Source organism: Dermacentor andersoni, chromosome 9, assembly GCF_023375885.2.
Source record: "Dermacentor andersoni chromosome 9, qqDerAnde1_hic_scaffold, whole genome shotgun sequence".
Taxonomy (NCBI): Eukaryota; Metazoa; Arthropoda; class Arachnida; order Ixodida; family Ixodidae; genus Dermacentor; species Dermacentor andersoni.
The window spans coordinates 53,507,788-53,525,921 of record NC_092822.1 but is presented as its reverse complement, the minus strand read 5'-3'; the positions used below and the strand labels follow the sequence as shown (position 1 = coordinate 53,525,921).

The window sequence follows — 18,134 nt, the reverse complement described above, 5'->3', positions numbered from 1 at the left end:
CTCGTTATATCGATTATTTCATTATATCCAGTTTCGCTATAATGAGGTATGACTTTACCTTCAGATGCCCCAAAGCTCTGGCGCGACAGCGCGTGCGTCCCAGAAAATCCTAGCTGGTGTTCGCCGACGAACGCATCCCGCTAATCGGTTGCGCGAGAGCATGCAAGCTTTGCATAGGCGCCTTTGTTTTGGCGGTCAGACTCCACCCGCTACCAACCACCGAGACCGAAAACGGGCTACACAGTCAAAGAAAGATACTCGCTTTAAGATAAAAAATTTGCCCGAAATGGCCACAAGGGGGTGGGACTCGTGCCCTCGTAGCAACGTGCAGTTGGGGACGCAGACACGCGTATAACTGCTGTGAAATCACATCGCTTTGGTGCTTGGCAATTCGTGCGGCATTCTGTACTCCACGCGAAGGCTCCGAGAGCGGCGGCGTCCTTGCGCGTATTTCGGAGGCGTTGTGGTCCCATAGACCAAGTTGTTGTTCGTGATAAAGTGATGTCCTACTTCCATGGCTTCCACGCTAGCTCTCCTAATATTTATTTAACTTCATAATTAACCAACGATATTTTTAGCGTGTCTCTTTTAAAGGTTAGTTTTTTGAAATTACTCATAGCAGAGTTTCGAAAGTTAAGCTCCTTTAATTTGAATATATAAATTACTATAGTAATATTATCCCTTGAATGTGTCCGCTTTACTTTTCAATAATTTTTTTTGCTAGTACCGCCCGTTTCATGACATATCACTATAGTAGTGGGTTGCGTCATATGATGCAGGACCAAGCAGCCAACCAACCTCGAGAGACTTGTAACACCCGCTGTGAGACCTTACATCTATCTCAGAAATTCAGTTCAGGCAGCGTTGTAGGCTATTTCGTACGCTGAACCCGATCTCTCTAAACGTGCCACCGCAAGCAGCGTTTGTGCGTTTTATGCGGCACACAAGCATGCAATAATACCTCCCTACTGACCCCCCCCCCCCCCCCCAAGAAAAAGAATCAAGAAAAATAAACAGCTTAAGAGAGCTGTGTGAATGACAGCATACGAAAAAAAAAATGAAGATAGCTCTGCCAGCAGCATACGACAACCGCAGGCCACCACGTTTTCATGCACAGCAGAGAACGTCGATTTATAACGTCAACCTTGCAGCATTCTGAAATGCCGTGCGCGCGCACAGTGGCATGCAAAACAACGTGCGTCTTTTTATTCTGGCTACGCTCCTTACGTATTCACCCAGCGTAAAGTATAGCGTGCCTAGAAATGTGTATGGTCGTACGATAACCTGCATTCCACCTCAACCAAATTGCTTCCTTTTTCTTTCTTTCCTTTTTCTTCTTTTTATGCTGCAAGCATCGCTTCATCGGCGGCCCATTTTTGTATTTGACGGTGTCGTCTGACGTCTGCTCTACATATTAACCAAACCAGTTTAGCGTGTTACTTAGGCTTACGAGCGACATGAGAGGTTCGAGGTTTAGAACACAACTGGTTCGAGTATACATACCAGTAATAACATGCAAGTAAAGGTTTTGACCTATATCAAGCGATCAAGGTAAGTTTCTCCCAGAATGCAGATGTTCAAGATTTTCTGTCGACAGTCCGGGCATGCGGGCCTCCGCCATCCGTAGAGAACATGCAATTCTTTTTTTTCGGTGATAACACTAAAGGAGCCAGCATGAAGCGGGTAAATGTATTCGTTGACCAGACAGTTGGTACGTACCAGTTGTGCGACAACCCCCCCGACGACGACGACCATGCACGAGCACTCAACATCCGCCAGCTGGTGCCTCTCTCTCTCGAAGTAATTCTCGGATGGCATCTACTGCGTACAGAGCTTTGCACGAAAGCACACCGCTTGCGTGAGATGCAACTGCCGTTCGCGTAATGTGCCTCTCGCGAAATCGCCCGTGCAATCACAACAGAAGCACCTGCAGGCGCCTGTCTGAGCTTGCCTTACAGCGAGTGCCGAATAAGCCCATGTATTTTTTTTCTATTAATATTATTACTCGGGGAATGACTAGGTGTTGGAACAAAGGGCTTCCGGGCCATTATTGCACGTGTACAGCGCTTGAACACGTCAGTGCCTGCACGAGGGAGTGCTTCAGAGGGCCCACGCAAGACATCTGCGTTCGACAGTGGCCTCTGTAAAACAGCGCACTGAAAGTAATGTGTGCTTCTTAACAATCAAGAATTCCCGGAACCCCGCCCCCCCTTTTTTTTTTCGTTAAGTAAATTGGTAAGAAAGGTGCAAAGAAATAAATATTAGTAAAAAAAATGATTTCTCTGGTTTTACGTACCAAAACACCGAATGATTGTTCAGCCCGCTGTAGTTACAGAGCGTGCGCGAAATGCAGGAGAGTGATTTGTGCTAAATTTTGTAAAGAAAGAACCTTCCTTCAGATGTCGTAAACATGTAAACAGATGTCGTTCCGGGTCAACGTTATCGTGGGGAAGTTATTTTAATCTCGAGCTGCGTGTGGTCACCGCTGCGTTCGTACGCCGCTGTTCTGTATTGAGCTCTGTACTTCCTCGGCCTAAGTTTAACCACCTTAGCTTGCACAGTAAACCGGACCTTATTTTTTTTAAGAGAGGCACAAAACGCGAATGCCACTTTCAGAGAAACGCAAAACTAATAATGCGAAGCCAAAAACCAAGGAGCGTCAGTCACGCTCAGTTGAAACTGCATAGGTCGTTGCACTTCGAAAATTGTTGAGACATGGCGAATATTTCTTTCAAAACGTTCCATGCATATCGCTATCCCTGCCTCATATTTGGGCAAAGCTGCCGTAGTTAAAATTTTTCTATGGATTTCAATACCCTAGATGTTGTGCACTAACGAAGTTCTAACATCTAACCACGGTATTCTTTCAACGCCGTGTTTCGTTCGTTATCTTTTGTTGCACCCTATTTCTATGTTTCGCTGCAATAGTTTATGTTCACCGAAGTATTTCAACGCTGCATACTGTGGAGCATCATCACTCGTTGTCTTTAAAGCGAAGCTACTTCTCTTTTTTGGGGGGGTAGGGGGGGGGGGGACCCTTCCCGTAATTTTCTAACCACGACGTCTGGCTCGATGCTACTGCTGTCTTGCCTAATACATCCCCCAAAAAGAAAGTATGAATTACGTGCCTGGGGATGGGATCGAACCTCTGACCCGGCAGCATAGCAGCCCGTAGTCACACTTTTTTTTTATTACAGGCAAAACAAAAAAATTGAGATGTGGTAAGTGTAAGCAGGCCACAATCGCACGCATAAATCTGTCGTGCTAATGCCAACTACCTCTGTTGTGATCATCGCCACGTGTGGAATAGAATGATGACGATTTCCATACTATGGTACCTGCCCACAATAAGGGATTGGCCAAGAAGTAGGTGGTGCCCTTAAAGATAAATTACAATTGAAGAAATACGCGAAGCGACAACCCTTACGATTCGTTGCACTACGGGTGCGGAAGCGATCACACGCAAGCACCAATTTCCTTTACGCCAAAGACGCGGAGATGAAATGGGCAAATTTGTAACACTTCATTACCCACTTCTCAAACATTTTCTTTGGCATAGATTCCCCTCCGAAATGTGCGTTGGACCTGCGTAACTTTTTTTTATTGACTGACCCTGGACGCCCACAGCGAGCCTCAGTCATGGAGTCGTCGTTTCGGCAAGAGGACCCACCTACGCGTGCTCCCTTTGTCGGTACGGTACCTGACGTTAAGACGGCAGGTAGGGCCAGTTAGTTAGGATTCATTGTAAGGTTGATAATAGCGAAACACAAGACATGGACAAAAGGAAGGTAAAAAGGACGACACGGCGCTGACTCCCAACTGATATTTTATTGAAGATACGTCTAACATATACACACGTTGCCAGTTCAAAAACCATGACATGAACGAGGCACAGAGATACATCAAGGCAACTGTCACCAAGTTTGTTCGTGCCTTGTGTTGCGCTGTTACGAACCTAACAATGAAGGCTACCTGACTCCAGGCAGAAGGCTCATTCAAATATGTCACGTTTAGGGCACTTCGACGATCTCCGGCGTGAAGCAGTAGAGCGCGTAACCTAATGTTTCAGCTAGGAAGCCTCCAACTGCACTCACACGCTTGTTTTCGCTTTCACTGTGTGCCTTCTGAACACAACGTACAGTAAACTGCCCCAATTTGTCAGGGAGCAAGTCGTTTTTTTTTTTTTATTTTGGTTTAATGTCTTCTCTCCCCACTATGCATTGCTGCTTGACGCACTAGCAGTTTACATCAGCTTCACGCACTCTTTCAAACTGTCGGGCGAAATGAACTGGTCGCGGAAGAACTCGGCGAGCCTTCTCAGGAACTTCACTCGATAGTAGGCACCTTTGCCGCACACGTTGGTGGGGTCATCACTTTCGACGTTGTACGCGAGGAAGCCGTAGCCGATGTCAATCAGGTCGACTTTGCCTTTGCAAAACTGAGGTGTATAGAAAAAGAGAGAGAGAGAGAGGTTGAAGTTATCGATTCATGTTTGCGGAATGAGCTCATCGCGGTTTTAGCGTTGGATTTGGGAGTGCAAGTGGCAGTTAAGGCTAATGATATTCATTGAAATTGCATAATTTACAGAAATACTGTACTTATTTTTATATTGTAACCCCCGTGGTGGGGGTCGGGGCGGACCACATATCAACTACATGAGGGGAGCGGGGCAGGGAATTCGGGCGCACAGTGACCACATGAAAGCAGCACGGGCGGTTGCCAAAAGTGCACAACTAGTTCGCGCACAGAAGTGTTCGTGATGAGAAAACTGAGCCTCATGAAAAAAAAAAGTATGAAAAAGTAACGCTTAATAACAAATGGCCTTAAAAAAGTGAGGAAATCCAATGGGTATGAACAAAAATTTCAGCCAGCCTGCAAGGTTATTTGAAATACCGCAAAGCTCCGAAACACACTTAGATCGTCTCTTTAAACAGGTGACAATAACAATAACTTTCACATGCCTATGATACTCCTAATCGTCATTTTTATGAGCATATTCTTTAAGTTCTTCGATATTGAGGTTCAGGAGGAGATTTATGGTCGTTATCTACGTTCCTAATAAAACATGTTTTACCGTAAGCGTCAAAGGAAAAATACGTATATAGTTACGGCTACATGGAGTTAAAGGTAATGATTAGGAAATTAGTGAAAATTTGTAATCTATCATGAAACATTCATAGTAGTAGTATTTGCTCATCTGCCTTGCGGAAGCTATCTAGTCTGAAACGAACTTGGAACTTCTGCCCCTAACCGTAAAATTCTCGGCTTCATCGGCCAGTACTAGAATACAAATTGTCAGTGATCCTTATACTAAACCCGCCGTGGTTGCTCAGTGGCTATGGTGTTAGGCTGCTGAGCACGAGGTCGCGGGATCGAATCCCGGCCACGGCGGCCGCATTTCGATGGGGCGAAATGCGAAAACACCCGTGTACTTAGATTTAGGTGCACGTTAAAGAACCCCAGGTGGTCGAAATTTCCGGAGTCCTCCACTACGGCGTGCCTCATAATCAGAAAGTGGTTTTGGCACGTAAAACCCCATAATTTTTTTAATTTTAATCCTTATACTAAATGCAACGTTCATAGATTTGAAAAATTCATGCAGAGTTTGTAAGGTAAAGATCGAACTAAGTTGTGGCGTCAGACTCAGCTTCTGGGCCAACGGAAGCTAATGACATGAATCCATTTCAAATACAAATACAAAAGTTTAGGCTAAAATTTCTCTTCCAACAATAGAATAACAAACTAGTTCAAGAATGATCACCATATTTATCACCATTAATTAGAAGGCCACATGACGCAACCAATAAATAGACCCTATTGCCATGTTCTGCATGTACTGGTAAATGTTTCCTTTGTTCTTTAAGGACAATAAGTGAATCGGATTGTTTTAATGGCGAATTTGATCATACTGCGAGGTGAACTTATTGTGCCTACGATGCTGTCTTATATATGCTTTTTTTTGTAGCACTGCTTTGTTTTCAGTTGTGAAGTCCACCCTGCTTGAACCTTGAGTCTGCGGTATGGTATAAGTAATAAAATAAACAAAGGAACCATTCCATGGAATAAAGAGGATAAATATATGGAATGGGTGTCTTCTCTGTAAACTACCGTCTCCAATGGACATTACATTAGTGTCGTAGGCGAACTCATAAATTTCGCCGTGTGAAGTTAAGTGTCAGCGCGTGCCTCGCCTCAAGGCATTCGTTCTATCTACATAACGCACATTTTTTCTTGAGTTGCCCACAAGGTGAAAAGAGAACCGCCGTTTTATCTAAAAGATTATTTTTCGTGTATATTTCTCGTATGAAAAACCGTTCTCGGCGTCGGAAGGATAGATGCGCCTTCCACATACGTGCGTGATAAAAAAAAATTCCGAGGACATCTAAGCGCTTCCTGCGAGTTCTGAACGAGAAAGCATTAAGGCCCAATTCAACGCCGCTGAGTGGTCCTGTGGTTTACGAACTCCCCGCGGGAAAGCGAGTGTTGAAACGCCTGGCCAACGACTCCGTTCGCTTGGCGCGTTTTCATTTGTTCTTACCGAGGCGCACTTAGAACGCAGGCGAGAGTTTGCGCGGACAAAGAACGCGCGGAATGAATGAATGAATGAATGAATGAATGAATGAATGAATGAATGAATGAATGAATGAATGAAAACTTTATTATCCCACCGAGCTGAGGTGCCCGCCTCTTAACCTACACGCAGCTAAAAGGGGAGGGAGGGGGGGGGGGGGGGGAGTACGAAGCAGTCCCCGCGCTTTGAGGACGGTGAGTCTTCACGGCCTCAACGGCCAGGCGGATTACTCGACGCTGGCCGCCTAGAGTCTCGCTCTAGAGCAAGGCCTCTCAGGCTTCTCAACTGTCGATGTTTTCCTTGGCCCCTGGGGAGCCGGCACACGCCCACATTACATGATCTAGCGTACCTTTCTCCGTACAAATTTTGCAGAGGGCGTCGTGATAGTCCCTCGTCTGAGTTAAGTAGATCGTATAAGGCGATGTTTAATTGTCTCCCTGGAGGCGCCGCCAAGTTCCAGCGTCCTCCAGAGCGAAAGACCGATGCGGATAACTCAGGCTGCCGAGGGTGAGAGCGAGGCATGACGTGGCGTCGCCGCTATGCCTTCTCACCTTACGCAACACATGGCGCGCTATTTCGGCAGCAATTTCGCGCGCTCTGGATCCGTCGAGGCGCGCTCGTGACATTGCGTCGTAGCCAACGGGGAAGTTAGGCGCCGATTTTCGCTTGTCTAGACGACAGACGCTGGCATTTTCACTCACTGGGCTATTTGATGCTTTCGTATCAAAACCACTTTATCGTCGTAGGATCGTACAACTGTCGCATGCCTATAGATGTACCGACAAGGAAATAAAAATAAAGCTCTCACATAGGCCCGGACTGGCGAAGCAGTCATGTCTCCGAGACCTCACCAACATGAAGCTGGGCACGCGTAGTAACAAAGAAATAGCTCTTAATTTACGCTAAAGCCGTTTGAAAGAGAACGTGCCAGCCGATCGCAATGCTTGAAATATTATTAGCGAAAGCGGCTCACCAGCGATAAGGAACACATACGATCGAAGAGCTTTGCGACTTCGGCCCCTGGTGCTTTTGATGCGCATGGCTCTCCTAGTTAACACTTGGGAGCTACCGCTACTACTTGGAGCTACCATGCGTGGGGCAAGTGAGTACGTCCTTTATGTTGAACTGCTAAGGATGTTCTGGTGCATGGCCGTTCTGGCAGCGGCGCTTAGCAATCTTGAAACTTAAAGCAAAAGCAAGAACATGCTAGCGAGTTAAATTTAATGAAGCCTATCTCATAAATAAGAACTCAGATAAACGCATCGCTCACACGTTCCTAACCTTGTAACTTTCGGAAGGCGCATTATTCGAACTTGCGAAACGAGAAGAAACATTTCCCTATTCCCTTTCTTTTTTCAACAGTAGTTTTGCTGTTATGTGTCCTTGAGGTATTGTGAGTAATATAGGAAACTTTTGAAGGGCCTGATAACTAGTACTGTTGTTCGTCTTCTTTATTTATTTATTTATTTATTTATTTATTTATTTATTTACAATACTGCCCGTCTCATATCCAGACCATAGCAGGTGGGCATATGATTATACATACAATTCATGTTTTATATACCGAACGGTAAGAACATGAAGACTTGTAAATGGAAATACATAAAACAGGTTCAATGCACAATTTTACAACACTAATAATATGAATAACAAGAGAAACTCACAGAAATAGTACACTTCAGGTTACATGTACGTAAGAATTATTAGTGTTATAAAAACAAAGAAAGAAACAAAGGGGGTAAATGTTTAGCTACAGTTCAAAAAATGGGAGTTCTGACGATTATATATGCATAAGATCTATTCTTTCCTAATTATTTCATCTTCTAATAACTTAACAAAATCATACTGCGATACTGTGTTAGTTACAGATGCATCTAGGTTATTCCACTCGCGAACAACACGGGGGAAAAAGGAAGACAGAAAAGTATCGTTATTACAAAGGAACTCGTTTAGTGTATATGCATGATTATGACGAAGTACGCGGGATTTAGAAAAGGTAACGTATGCAGAGGCATTTATTTTTAGTCGGCTGTGTAATATTTGATGCAGAAATTTTAGACGAGCTCGTTTTGCTCGTACAGCCAAAGTTGCAAGCCCTGACTGTGTTATAAGAAGAGTAGGGGAATCACTGCGCCGGTATTTTCGGTGGATAAACCTAATTGACTTTCTCTGGATTATTTCCAGTTTAGACATGTTTCTTTTAGTGTACGGGAACCATACGACATTAGCATACTCAAGGACAGGTCTCACAAATGTAATGCAAGTTAAAAGTTTGACGTTAGTTGGTGCCAACCGCTGGCACCTTTTGAGAAAGAAGAGTTTTCGTAATGCACAAGAAGTAATATTGTTAATATGTGCTGTCCAGTTAAGGTCGGACGTTATTGTTAAACCAAGATACTTATGCTGTTGAACTCTAGTTACGAGGCTGCCGTTAAGTGTGTAGTGGAAAAACGATGGGTGCTTTTTCCTCGTTACTGTCATGCAAACCGTTTTGTTTGTATTAATGGTCATTTGCCAGTTATCACACCATTCGGTTATTTTTGCTAGTGCATTATTGAGCATAACTTGATCATGGTGATTGCGTATTTCTCTGTATATTATGCAGTCGTCTGCAAACAGTTTGATTTTACAATCAATGTTATTTGTAATGTCATTGATAAAAAGTTAAAATAACAGCGGACCTATTACTGAGCCCTGTGGGACCCCTGATGTGACATGCACCGGAGCAGATGAGATGTTTTCGATGACGATCAACAAATTGGGATCGGTGAGATAAAAAGTTTTCTATCCATGCAGTAATGGGTCTATTGCCAATCGCAGCTGTAATTTTGGCAGTTAGTTTAGTATGGCACACACAATCAAACGCTTTACTGAAATCTAGTAAAAGTAGGTCAGTTTGATTACGATTATTAATACTTAAAGCAAGATCGTGTACGACCTCTGTTAGCTGAGTGACTGTCGATAAGCCTCTTCTAAAACAGTGTAGAACATCTACTATAATATGTTCTTCAAAATATGCGGTTAAGTGTTCGAGAATAATGTGTTCCAAAATTTTACATGATGTGCTGGTAAGCGAAATTGGTCTGTAGTTAGCTGGCAGGTTAGTATCGCCTGACTTATGAATCGGTACAATTTTGGCAATTTTCCAATCTTCAGGTAGCTCTGACGTCGAAAGTTACTTGAGGTAAATAAGGCCAAGATATTTACCGTTACTTTCAGCATATCTTTTCAAGAACTCACTGGGAATGTTATCAGGACCGTTTGATTTCTTCACGTCTAACTCAAGTAACTGCTTAAATATTCCGGAGTCGCTTATTCTTAATGTGTCAATACTGTGAAATAATGACGGTGGCAAATATCGAATTGTGTCGTTATCTTTAGTAAAGACTGATTGAAAGTGTTGATTAAATTTATCGGCGAGTGCCAGTTTTTCCACGCGCGGACGATCTGGTGTCGTTGCGGGGCGTGCGCGAAAGAAGTTCCAGAAGCAATTAGGGTTGTGATTGATAAGGTTAGGCAATGTTTCATTGAAATATATATGCTTCGCAAGCTTGGTCTTTAACTTGAGCTCGTCGGCAGCGCAGGAGAGTTGCGATTTTGTTTGTGTACTTGCACCGTTCTTTTTCATCTTACGCCGCAAACGTTTTATTCTGCGCTTGACATGAATCATATCGCGTGTTATCCAAGGATTTTATTTTGTTTGATTTTTTACTTTTTTTCCGGATGTAATGACGCATGCAGTGCGATACTATGCGCTTGAAATGAAGCCAGATATCATTAACGTGAACAGAACTTTCGTTGGCAGCTTCGTAAAATTCTTGGTATTCATGCGCTAAATAGGTCAGTATAGCGGAATCATCTGCTTTTTCAAAATTAGGGACAATAATTTCACTAGTTCTGGCTGTTGCAGTGCATCAGAGGCGCAGCTGGCATTTTGGTATGTTGTGGTCTGAGATACCATTTATGATCTCCAAGTTCAGTAGATCAAAGGGGAAGTTGTCACTAATCAATATTAAGTCTAGGGCGTTAGCGCTTGTTCCTTGTGTTCGCATAGGAGAGGTTACAACTTGATGAAGCCCGAAATTTAGCATCAAATTAATGAGCGAATTTGATGAGAGTGAAGTGTGGTGCAGGGTATTCCAGTCAATATCAGGTAAATCGAGGTCTCCCATAAGAATAACTCGGTTGCTAGCATGCGTCTGCATAAACTCCTGTACAGTAACAACACTTTCGTGACCAGAAAAAGGACTTCCGTAGAAGCAACCAGTACGTACAGCAAAATCATCGCACATAATCCTGCAGAACACAGCCTCGACATCTGGAACGTCGGGCATCAATACAAAGGGTAAGGGCTTCTTAATAAGCAGAGCTACGCCACCGCCTCGAGTTGGTCGATCTTTACGGATAACTGAGTAATTTGGGGTGCTATTTCGTGGTTGCATATTTCTGGTGAAAGCCATGTTTCAGTAATAGCAACAATGCCAGGGCTGTGCTCGAGTAACAGGTTTTCTAATGCTTCAGTTTTATTTACAATGCTTCACGCGTTCACATTTAGCAGTGTTATTTCTGTGAATGTTTGTGGTTTCGAGTTACTGGTCGACTTTTTTCGGCGTTTTTTTGAACTGCGACTCACATTTCTTTCGTCATCCCAGAAAAACATGCTGTCGTTTATGTACAGTTTATCAAAGAATAGGGATACTTTTTCACCTTTCTCAAGGCTTGATTTAGCACTTTCCCAGAAGTTTCTTCTCTTTTCCCGCACTCTATGACCGAAGTCTTCTCCTATAGAGTACTTAGTGTTCTTGAATTTATAGCCTTTCTTCAGTATCGCTGGTTTGTTACTTGAGTCAAGTAGCTTTAAGATTACTGGTCTGTTTTTGTCTTTATTCGGCCTGCCTAAGCGATGTATTCGTTCGATGGCAACTGGCTCCAGGTCAAGGATTTCCTTGATGATTGTTTGATTAACACTGTGTTCCAATGTAGAGCTGTTTTCGCCCTCATCCTCGGGAAGTCCGTAAACAATAAGGTTTGATCTTCTGCTGTGGTTTTCTAAATCATCAACCCTGCTTTCTAATCTTTTAAAAGCTTTTTCCAACTGCAATATATTCTTTTCGTATGAGATGACTTTTTCTTCAAGTTTGGAGAGGGCGTCTATGTTTCTGCGAGCCTGTGTGCGTGCTTGCATGCGTGTGCGTGCGTGCATGCGTCTACGTGTGTGTGTGCGTGTAAATGTAGGGCTGTTTTCTCACAGCGGTCAGAGTATTAACGCCCGTTCGCTCACCTTCTTAGCCAGCGCCTTCGAGTCGTCGAAACTGATGAATCTATTTTCCTCCTTGCTCATGTAGAAGGAGCCAATGACACCTTTCTCCGTGAAGCCGTATGTATACTTGGCGTTCTTGCAATACTGCAACCGAAAGAAAAATAAAATTCACTGACGATTACGATACTCCTCAACGCGAAATTTGAGCGCAGCTCTATATGCATGTGTTTATATTTCGCTATATATTGGCTGGCGCGTACATTTCTCGTCCGGCACGTTGCAAACGGAGCCAAGTGGGGCGCGACTGCCTCGCTAATCAGGCAATCGCGAGAGACCGCTAATTCATCGCTTTGTTTTCACATGTAGTATCGTTGGACGCGCTCGCCACGTGTCAACGGTGAACAGACGATGCGCTCTACTCTAGCGCAATCTCGTAGCCATCGTCGCCCGCAGAGCAGCACCACGCTCTTCTTCTCAAGCTTTCGCCATGCCCTCCTCCTCCACTTTCCGCCTCATTCTTTCACTGTAGCCTCCTCCTCCGCTTTTCTCCTCGCGCTCTGCGCATTTCATACCCCGCTGCGCTCCTTCGGTCGCTCTTTCATCCTTCGCTCTGCCCGTTCCCTCGGTTACGCCGACAACGCCGATGCACGCCGACGCTCAACTTAGGAACGAGAGCTTAGGAGCTGCGCTCTAAAAATGGCATTTTAGTGACCGCTATGCGAACGCCAGAACAGTGCCGCGATTTTGTTGCGATTTCTTGGATCTACGCTCTATTGCACGCTATTCGTGCCAGTGGTCAGAACCACGCTATGCCTGTGTGACCAATAGAATCAGCCAGCCGTTTAAGGTAGATGGCAGAAATAGCTGATAATCTAGTGGAGGGAACAAACACAAAACCTGTTGCCCACGTACACGACAGCTGTGGCTTGCTGGGAACTCGGCCACATCCCTGCGCTGGTCAGCGTACATTGCCAGCCGAGAAACGTATACACTAGCCTGAGCCCTATTACCCATCCCTTAACCCAGTGAAGTATTCTACCTCCCGATGTTGACTATTTATCTCGTGTGTGAATTTTGATGACGTTTGTGCTTGTTCTTCTAGTTCATTATGCTTTATAGATTCACTATAAAATCTGGTATAGTGAAGCGCACTATTACTATAGCCTTGTGATGTTCATGGGTACTTACAGAACTAAAGAAATAAAATGGAATTGCTCTTTATTACCAACCATCGTCATCAAGAGAAATCTAAAACGAAGTGAAAAACCCAAACCTTCAGACTTGTACCTTTCATTTAAATTACTGGAGAATTAGATATCCTTTTCCGTTCTCGCTCAGCATCTTTTACGAAAATTTTCACCGGTTCTACTCAAGTTAGAAAGACGATTCCAAGGTATTCAATTTGGCAACCTATTTTTTAGACATATCATTACTGTTTTTTTTTTTCACGGAAATGACCACGTGGTGAAGAAATAAAAATAAATGAGGGTGTAAAACTTACACATCCTCTAAATCGGTAACTAAAACAAATTTCAGAGCACTGTGAACGGCACCAAATAATTCAACATGCCCAAAACAGTATTAATTTGGCATTTTATTAACAGACATCGACGTGACCTTAATTTTGCAATATTTATTTTGTGAACTTTACGTAAGCAATAAAGATGTCATGTACACTGCCAAGCATTATATTTCTGTCACTTTCTCTTACAGTGCGCCTTTTAGAATATCAATATTTGTTTTTGATACAGGGCTACGGAGTTGCAGACGAAGTGCTTTAATTGTTCTTATTTTTCAAAATTTCACGTCAAATATAAATATTGAGCTTTAAGTAACACATTAAATATTTCGTTCGGCCCCATGTAGCAAGGTCATTCAAATCCGCTCAACGATTACCGGATCAGTGTAGGTCCTGGCGTTTTGAAAGTATTTGAATAGAACAGCAGCAGCTGGCACCGAGCTAAATCTTCGTTTATCGAAAAATTTATAGCGCTCCGAAACAGGAAAAGGCTCCGAGGAACATCGAGAGGTTGCTATATTATCGAATTGTTCAATTTTGTCTACTGTACGCTTTGTAATTACGAAATCACCGAATAAATATACTTTAGATGTAACAGTTGCATAAAAACTATACGAAATACACCAAAAAGCTCAAAAGCGTGGAAACGAACTTCCATTTCATCGGTGGTCTCAATGGTATGAGCGTGTGCTTAATATGATTGTGTTTCGTATACTAGATTGCAATACCCTGGTTCTTTAACTATAATGTGTGTGTCAAAGAGCAGCGCGTTTTTAAGCGGTTATTATTATTTGAGTCCCTAGGTCCGCTCGAAGGCGACTAACCTTTTGTCTTTTTCTTGCTTCGGCATTATTTTGTTATTTTGCTACAGTAATACCGCAGGCATTTCTTCCCATGTACATAGGAACGAGAAGATTGCAACCGACGGGTCCAATTTTTGTCAGTCGCAACCATACGAGCCCCAATAATACTATAACAAGGAGAGCATAAGAACATGTCTTTCTTTTTTTTGTTTATATTTGTAGTAATGTAGGAATGATAAGGCGAAGGGAAATGAAAGTGAACGAAAAAAATAACTTGCCGCTGTTCGGCGCCGAACCCACATCCTCCGCGTTACACGTGTGATGCTCTTGCATTCTTAGCCACGGCGGTGGTAACTCCCAAGTCTGCACGTTTTGGTATTTATGTAACTGTACGTGCTGTTGCTCCGATAGTATGAGCCAATGCCATTTATAATCATGGGCGTGGGAACACCCATCTCCGTAGCACACTTGGTAAGCGTATCCCACATACGTATAGCCTGAAGGATGTCGCTAAGGCTCCGTTCGGCGGCAATTTGTTTTTATTGCGACACCCCAGGGATACTTTCGCCGTCGCCGTCGCCGTGATGTTTTGTTTAAAATCAAAGTACAATATCATGGAACGCTCATCGTATGCTGCGCGTTGCAGTGAAAGCGTGCGAGTGTAAGCCGAGAAGAATGGTGGCTCTTTCTTGCGCGTGCAAAGGAGGAAGGCAGGGAGAAAGCACGCCATTTTTCATCGTATGCAAGGCAGCAGGTGGACGTTCTACTCCGGCGGAAATTGCGTATGGCGCGGCCGAGCGCGACCACGCGCTGTTCAAAGCCATCTGCGGTGTGTGCAAGGCCAGGGCGCGCGCAGGGCAGCTGGCTTCGCGTTCGCTGTGTTCCCGCCGCTTAGTTCGCGTTGAAACGAGAGGCAGCGCGAAGGGCGATTCGCTCGCTGCTGCTGCCGCTCTTCCTCACGCCTGCGTTTTCACAGTGGGCGTCGGCGATCATCGAGTGAGATGTGTTCTTGTTTGCCTGTGCGCGCGGGACCCCATGTTTGTTAGTGTTCCTAGTAAACGAAAGTTTATAAGTTTACACTGCCGTTAAAAGTACTATACTTGCTTCGTATGGCTGTCTAACAACTTGCTGTCGCAGCGGAAATGCGACATTCTTGACGTCCACTTTCATTTCTGTTTTGACCTTAATATAGAGCACGTCAGTTAGAACAACAATTTCCCCAATGCTTTACATGGTGTCATTATCTCTCGAATTCTTGGACCTCCAAGGCGTAGCTATAGAAGTAGACAATAATGCAACGTAATACATAAATCAATTTTGCCCATTATTTTCCGATCTTGGGCGCCGGAAGGTGCGAAAGAGCGGAATGACATATGGGAAGCTACCTGGTGGCGAAGTCCGCGAGGACATAGTTGGGGGTCGCGTGCCAGCTGCGGTGGGATCACACCTATGCGGCAGGAAGACGCGCTGATTTCAGAATATGCTTCTAGCTCGATCAATAACGGAAAAAATTACAAAAAAACAAACAAAAGAACGCTTGCGTGTCAGGTGTGCGTCTTCATCAGGCAGCTAGCACTGTTTCCTACCTGGAGAGCTTGGAATGCTTTAATTTTATTTTAAGAATCAGAATCAGAATCAGTTTTATTTTCCTCAAGGAAAAATGGACCCCAGACAAAAAACTGCTCATTGAGCACCTTGACGAGGCCAGGGGCCCTACACAGGCACTGGTAACAGCGGTAAAACAGCAGTGTATGTCGTACACCCGTGCAAGAAAAAAAGAAGCAACACGAGGAACAGAAAAAGAATGAAAGAAACTGTTCGCACCAAGCTGTGAAGAGCGAGAAAAACATATTTACATACACATACACTATACAAAACTATATTGTACGCTGACATGTTATATTCACACGTACACACGCAAACACCCGTAGAAGCGGCGCGCATACGCCCCTATATATACATATACATATGTGTACACCTACATATACATTCGCATATATACACACGCACATGGCATATATACACGCCATTCAAGTGCACACATCTTTTCATTGGGCTAGGAGGAAAGGGCGCGCGGCGAGCCTTTCCTCCCCTCTGGCTTGGGCGATCCGGCGCGGCGCTGCTTGAATGTATTGCTGTCGCGTGCTGCGGAACGATTTCGGAATGTTTTAGATTGTGCTTGGTGAAATTTACGCCATGTCCGTTCATATCAGGTCGTCAGGGAAGCCTTTCGGTGCATCGGTAACTACAGTAGGCGGAAATATGTCTTGGGTGCGCAAAAATGTGACACGCATAATCAGTCGCGGTGTGTGCATGTGTTGTGAATAATTTTGCATATATCGGTTTTAGTTCAACAAAGAAAACTGGTGTCTCTGTATTACCAGCATTAAATGGTAAATCAGCTCAATGTCCGATCGCTTGGCGTCGGGAGTAAAATATAAAACATAAGAGCGCGTGTTCGTGCACGGCCAACCTAAGGCAGCCCCGAAGCATCTAAGCGGCAGGCGCCATCAAATCTTTGTGATATAACGGCATCGTTCTCACGCATTTCAAGTCTAGTAGGCTTGAAATTACTATATGTCTACGCTAGCCTTCCTGCATGAGGCCGATGGCGCTGCTCAACACAGTGATCACTGCGGTTGGTGAACCAGCGTGATACATGTATAAGCAGTGTGCTTCGGCATTGCCTTTTTCTTCTGTAAGCAGCCAGAAAACATTAGAGGGATCGCATAAAAAGAATGTGATGGCTAATTTTCAGGACAAAATTTCCGTTAGTTGTGCGAGTGTGTCGTACAGAACGGAACGAACACAACCGGAAAAAAAAATCGGTATCATGCTCTTTCGACGGGCTAACGTCGCATTACGACCTCGCATAATGACGCTACACAACGTTTATAGATATATAACCGCTTATGCCGTATGCTTGGACCATGCGCTGTATAGAAGAAAGATACCGGTAATCTAGCACCTACCATTGCTTAGGACCCTCGCGCAGTTCGTAAACGGTCGCTTTGCTGGACAAGCTTAATTCAGACTGTAAGGTATGCTGCTATTACTAGCCAAAAGCTATTTCATTCATGGGTGGAAACCTCATCCATCGAACCAAGTAGTCACGCAATGTAACATGCAGCAAACAGCTTGAACGCTTGTCAAAGTATAACAGCACAGCTCCTATCGTAGCAGAACGGTACCCATGCCGTTACGATGGTCGCGTATGTTTCATTTCCCCTAAACCGCACCTTAGAACTACAGGATAATACTGCAATAAGGTCACACTAGGAAACTGAACATTCAGAAATACACAATTGATCTCCGAGGCTGACTTTAGGCACAGGTATATGCGCGCACACATCGCGCTGCGGGCTCCGCCCGCTTCAATGCCAGCAGAAAGTACGGCCATACCGGCTTAAACCACATCAGTACGTCTCACAGAACTATTTAGCGCGTAGAAGACGCACGTCCTGCTAAATAGACCGCGCGAGCGCGAAGACAAACACCAGAAACTATCGGAGAACGTATACCTGCCATGCAAAACGGAGCGTTCGCCCAAGCCAGCATGTCGACTGCCCATAGATGGCGCCACCGCGTAGTGATATGGTGGCGCCCATGAAAAAACGGTGTACACCTTCAAGTTAAATATTTTAGGAAGAATGAACTGCTACAAAAACGGAGAGAGCGAGAGAGAGAGAAAAAAAGTGAAACTAGGAAATGCCTGCAAAATCATTCCAGACTAATCCACACAAAAGAACGCAGAACGCCGAATGTAAACTACATGATATAAATCTGCTGCCGATTAATCAATTCTGTTTAAAAAGTATTCAATTAAAGCATGTTTATTTATTGCGGGGTCATCAATTAAGATTGTATTACCGTTCAGGGTGTACGGTATTATATGCTTTAACATTTGTTGATTTCAACTCTGGATTCCTTCATCGCCATGCTTTCTTTAGTGTGTCCAATTGTCTGCGTGATGTGCTTCAT

General features: G+C 44.2%; 1 protein-coding gene across 1 annotated transcript in view; it reads right to left on the bottom strand.

Moving 5' to 3' along the window:
- Nucleotides 1-3,452: 3,452 nt before the first annotated feature.
- The window catches only part of LOC129384116 (uncharacterized), a 53,156-nt gene continuing 38,474 nt past the window's right edge, over nt 3,453-18,134 (bottom strand). Inside the window, exons 10-11 of the mRNA XM_055069255.2 lie at nt 11,853-11,975; nt 3,453-4,438 (exon numbers count right to left, since the gene is read on the bottom strand). Coding sequence (XP_054925230.1) covers nt 4,244-4,438; nt 11,853-11,975 — 318 coding nt within the window. The 3' untranslated portion in view covers nt 3,453-4,243. The remainder of the gene's footprint in view (nt 4,439-11,852; nt 11,976-18,134) is intronic.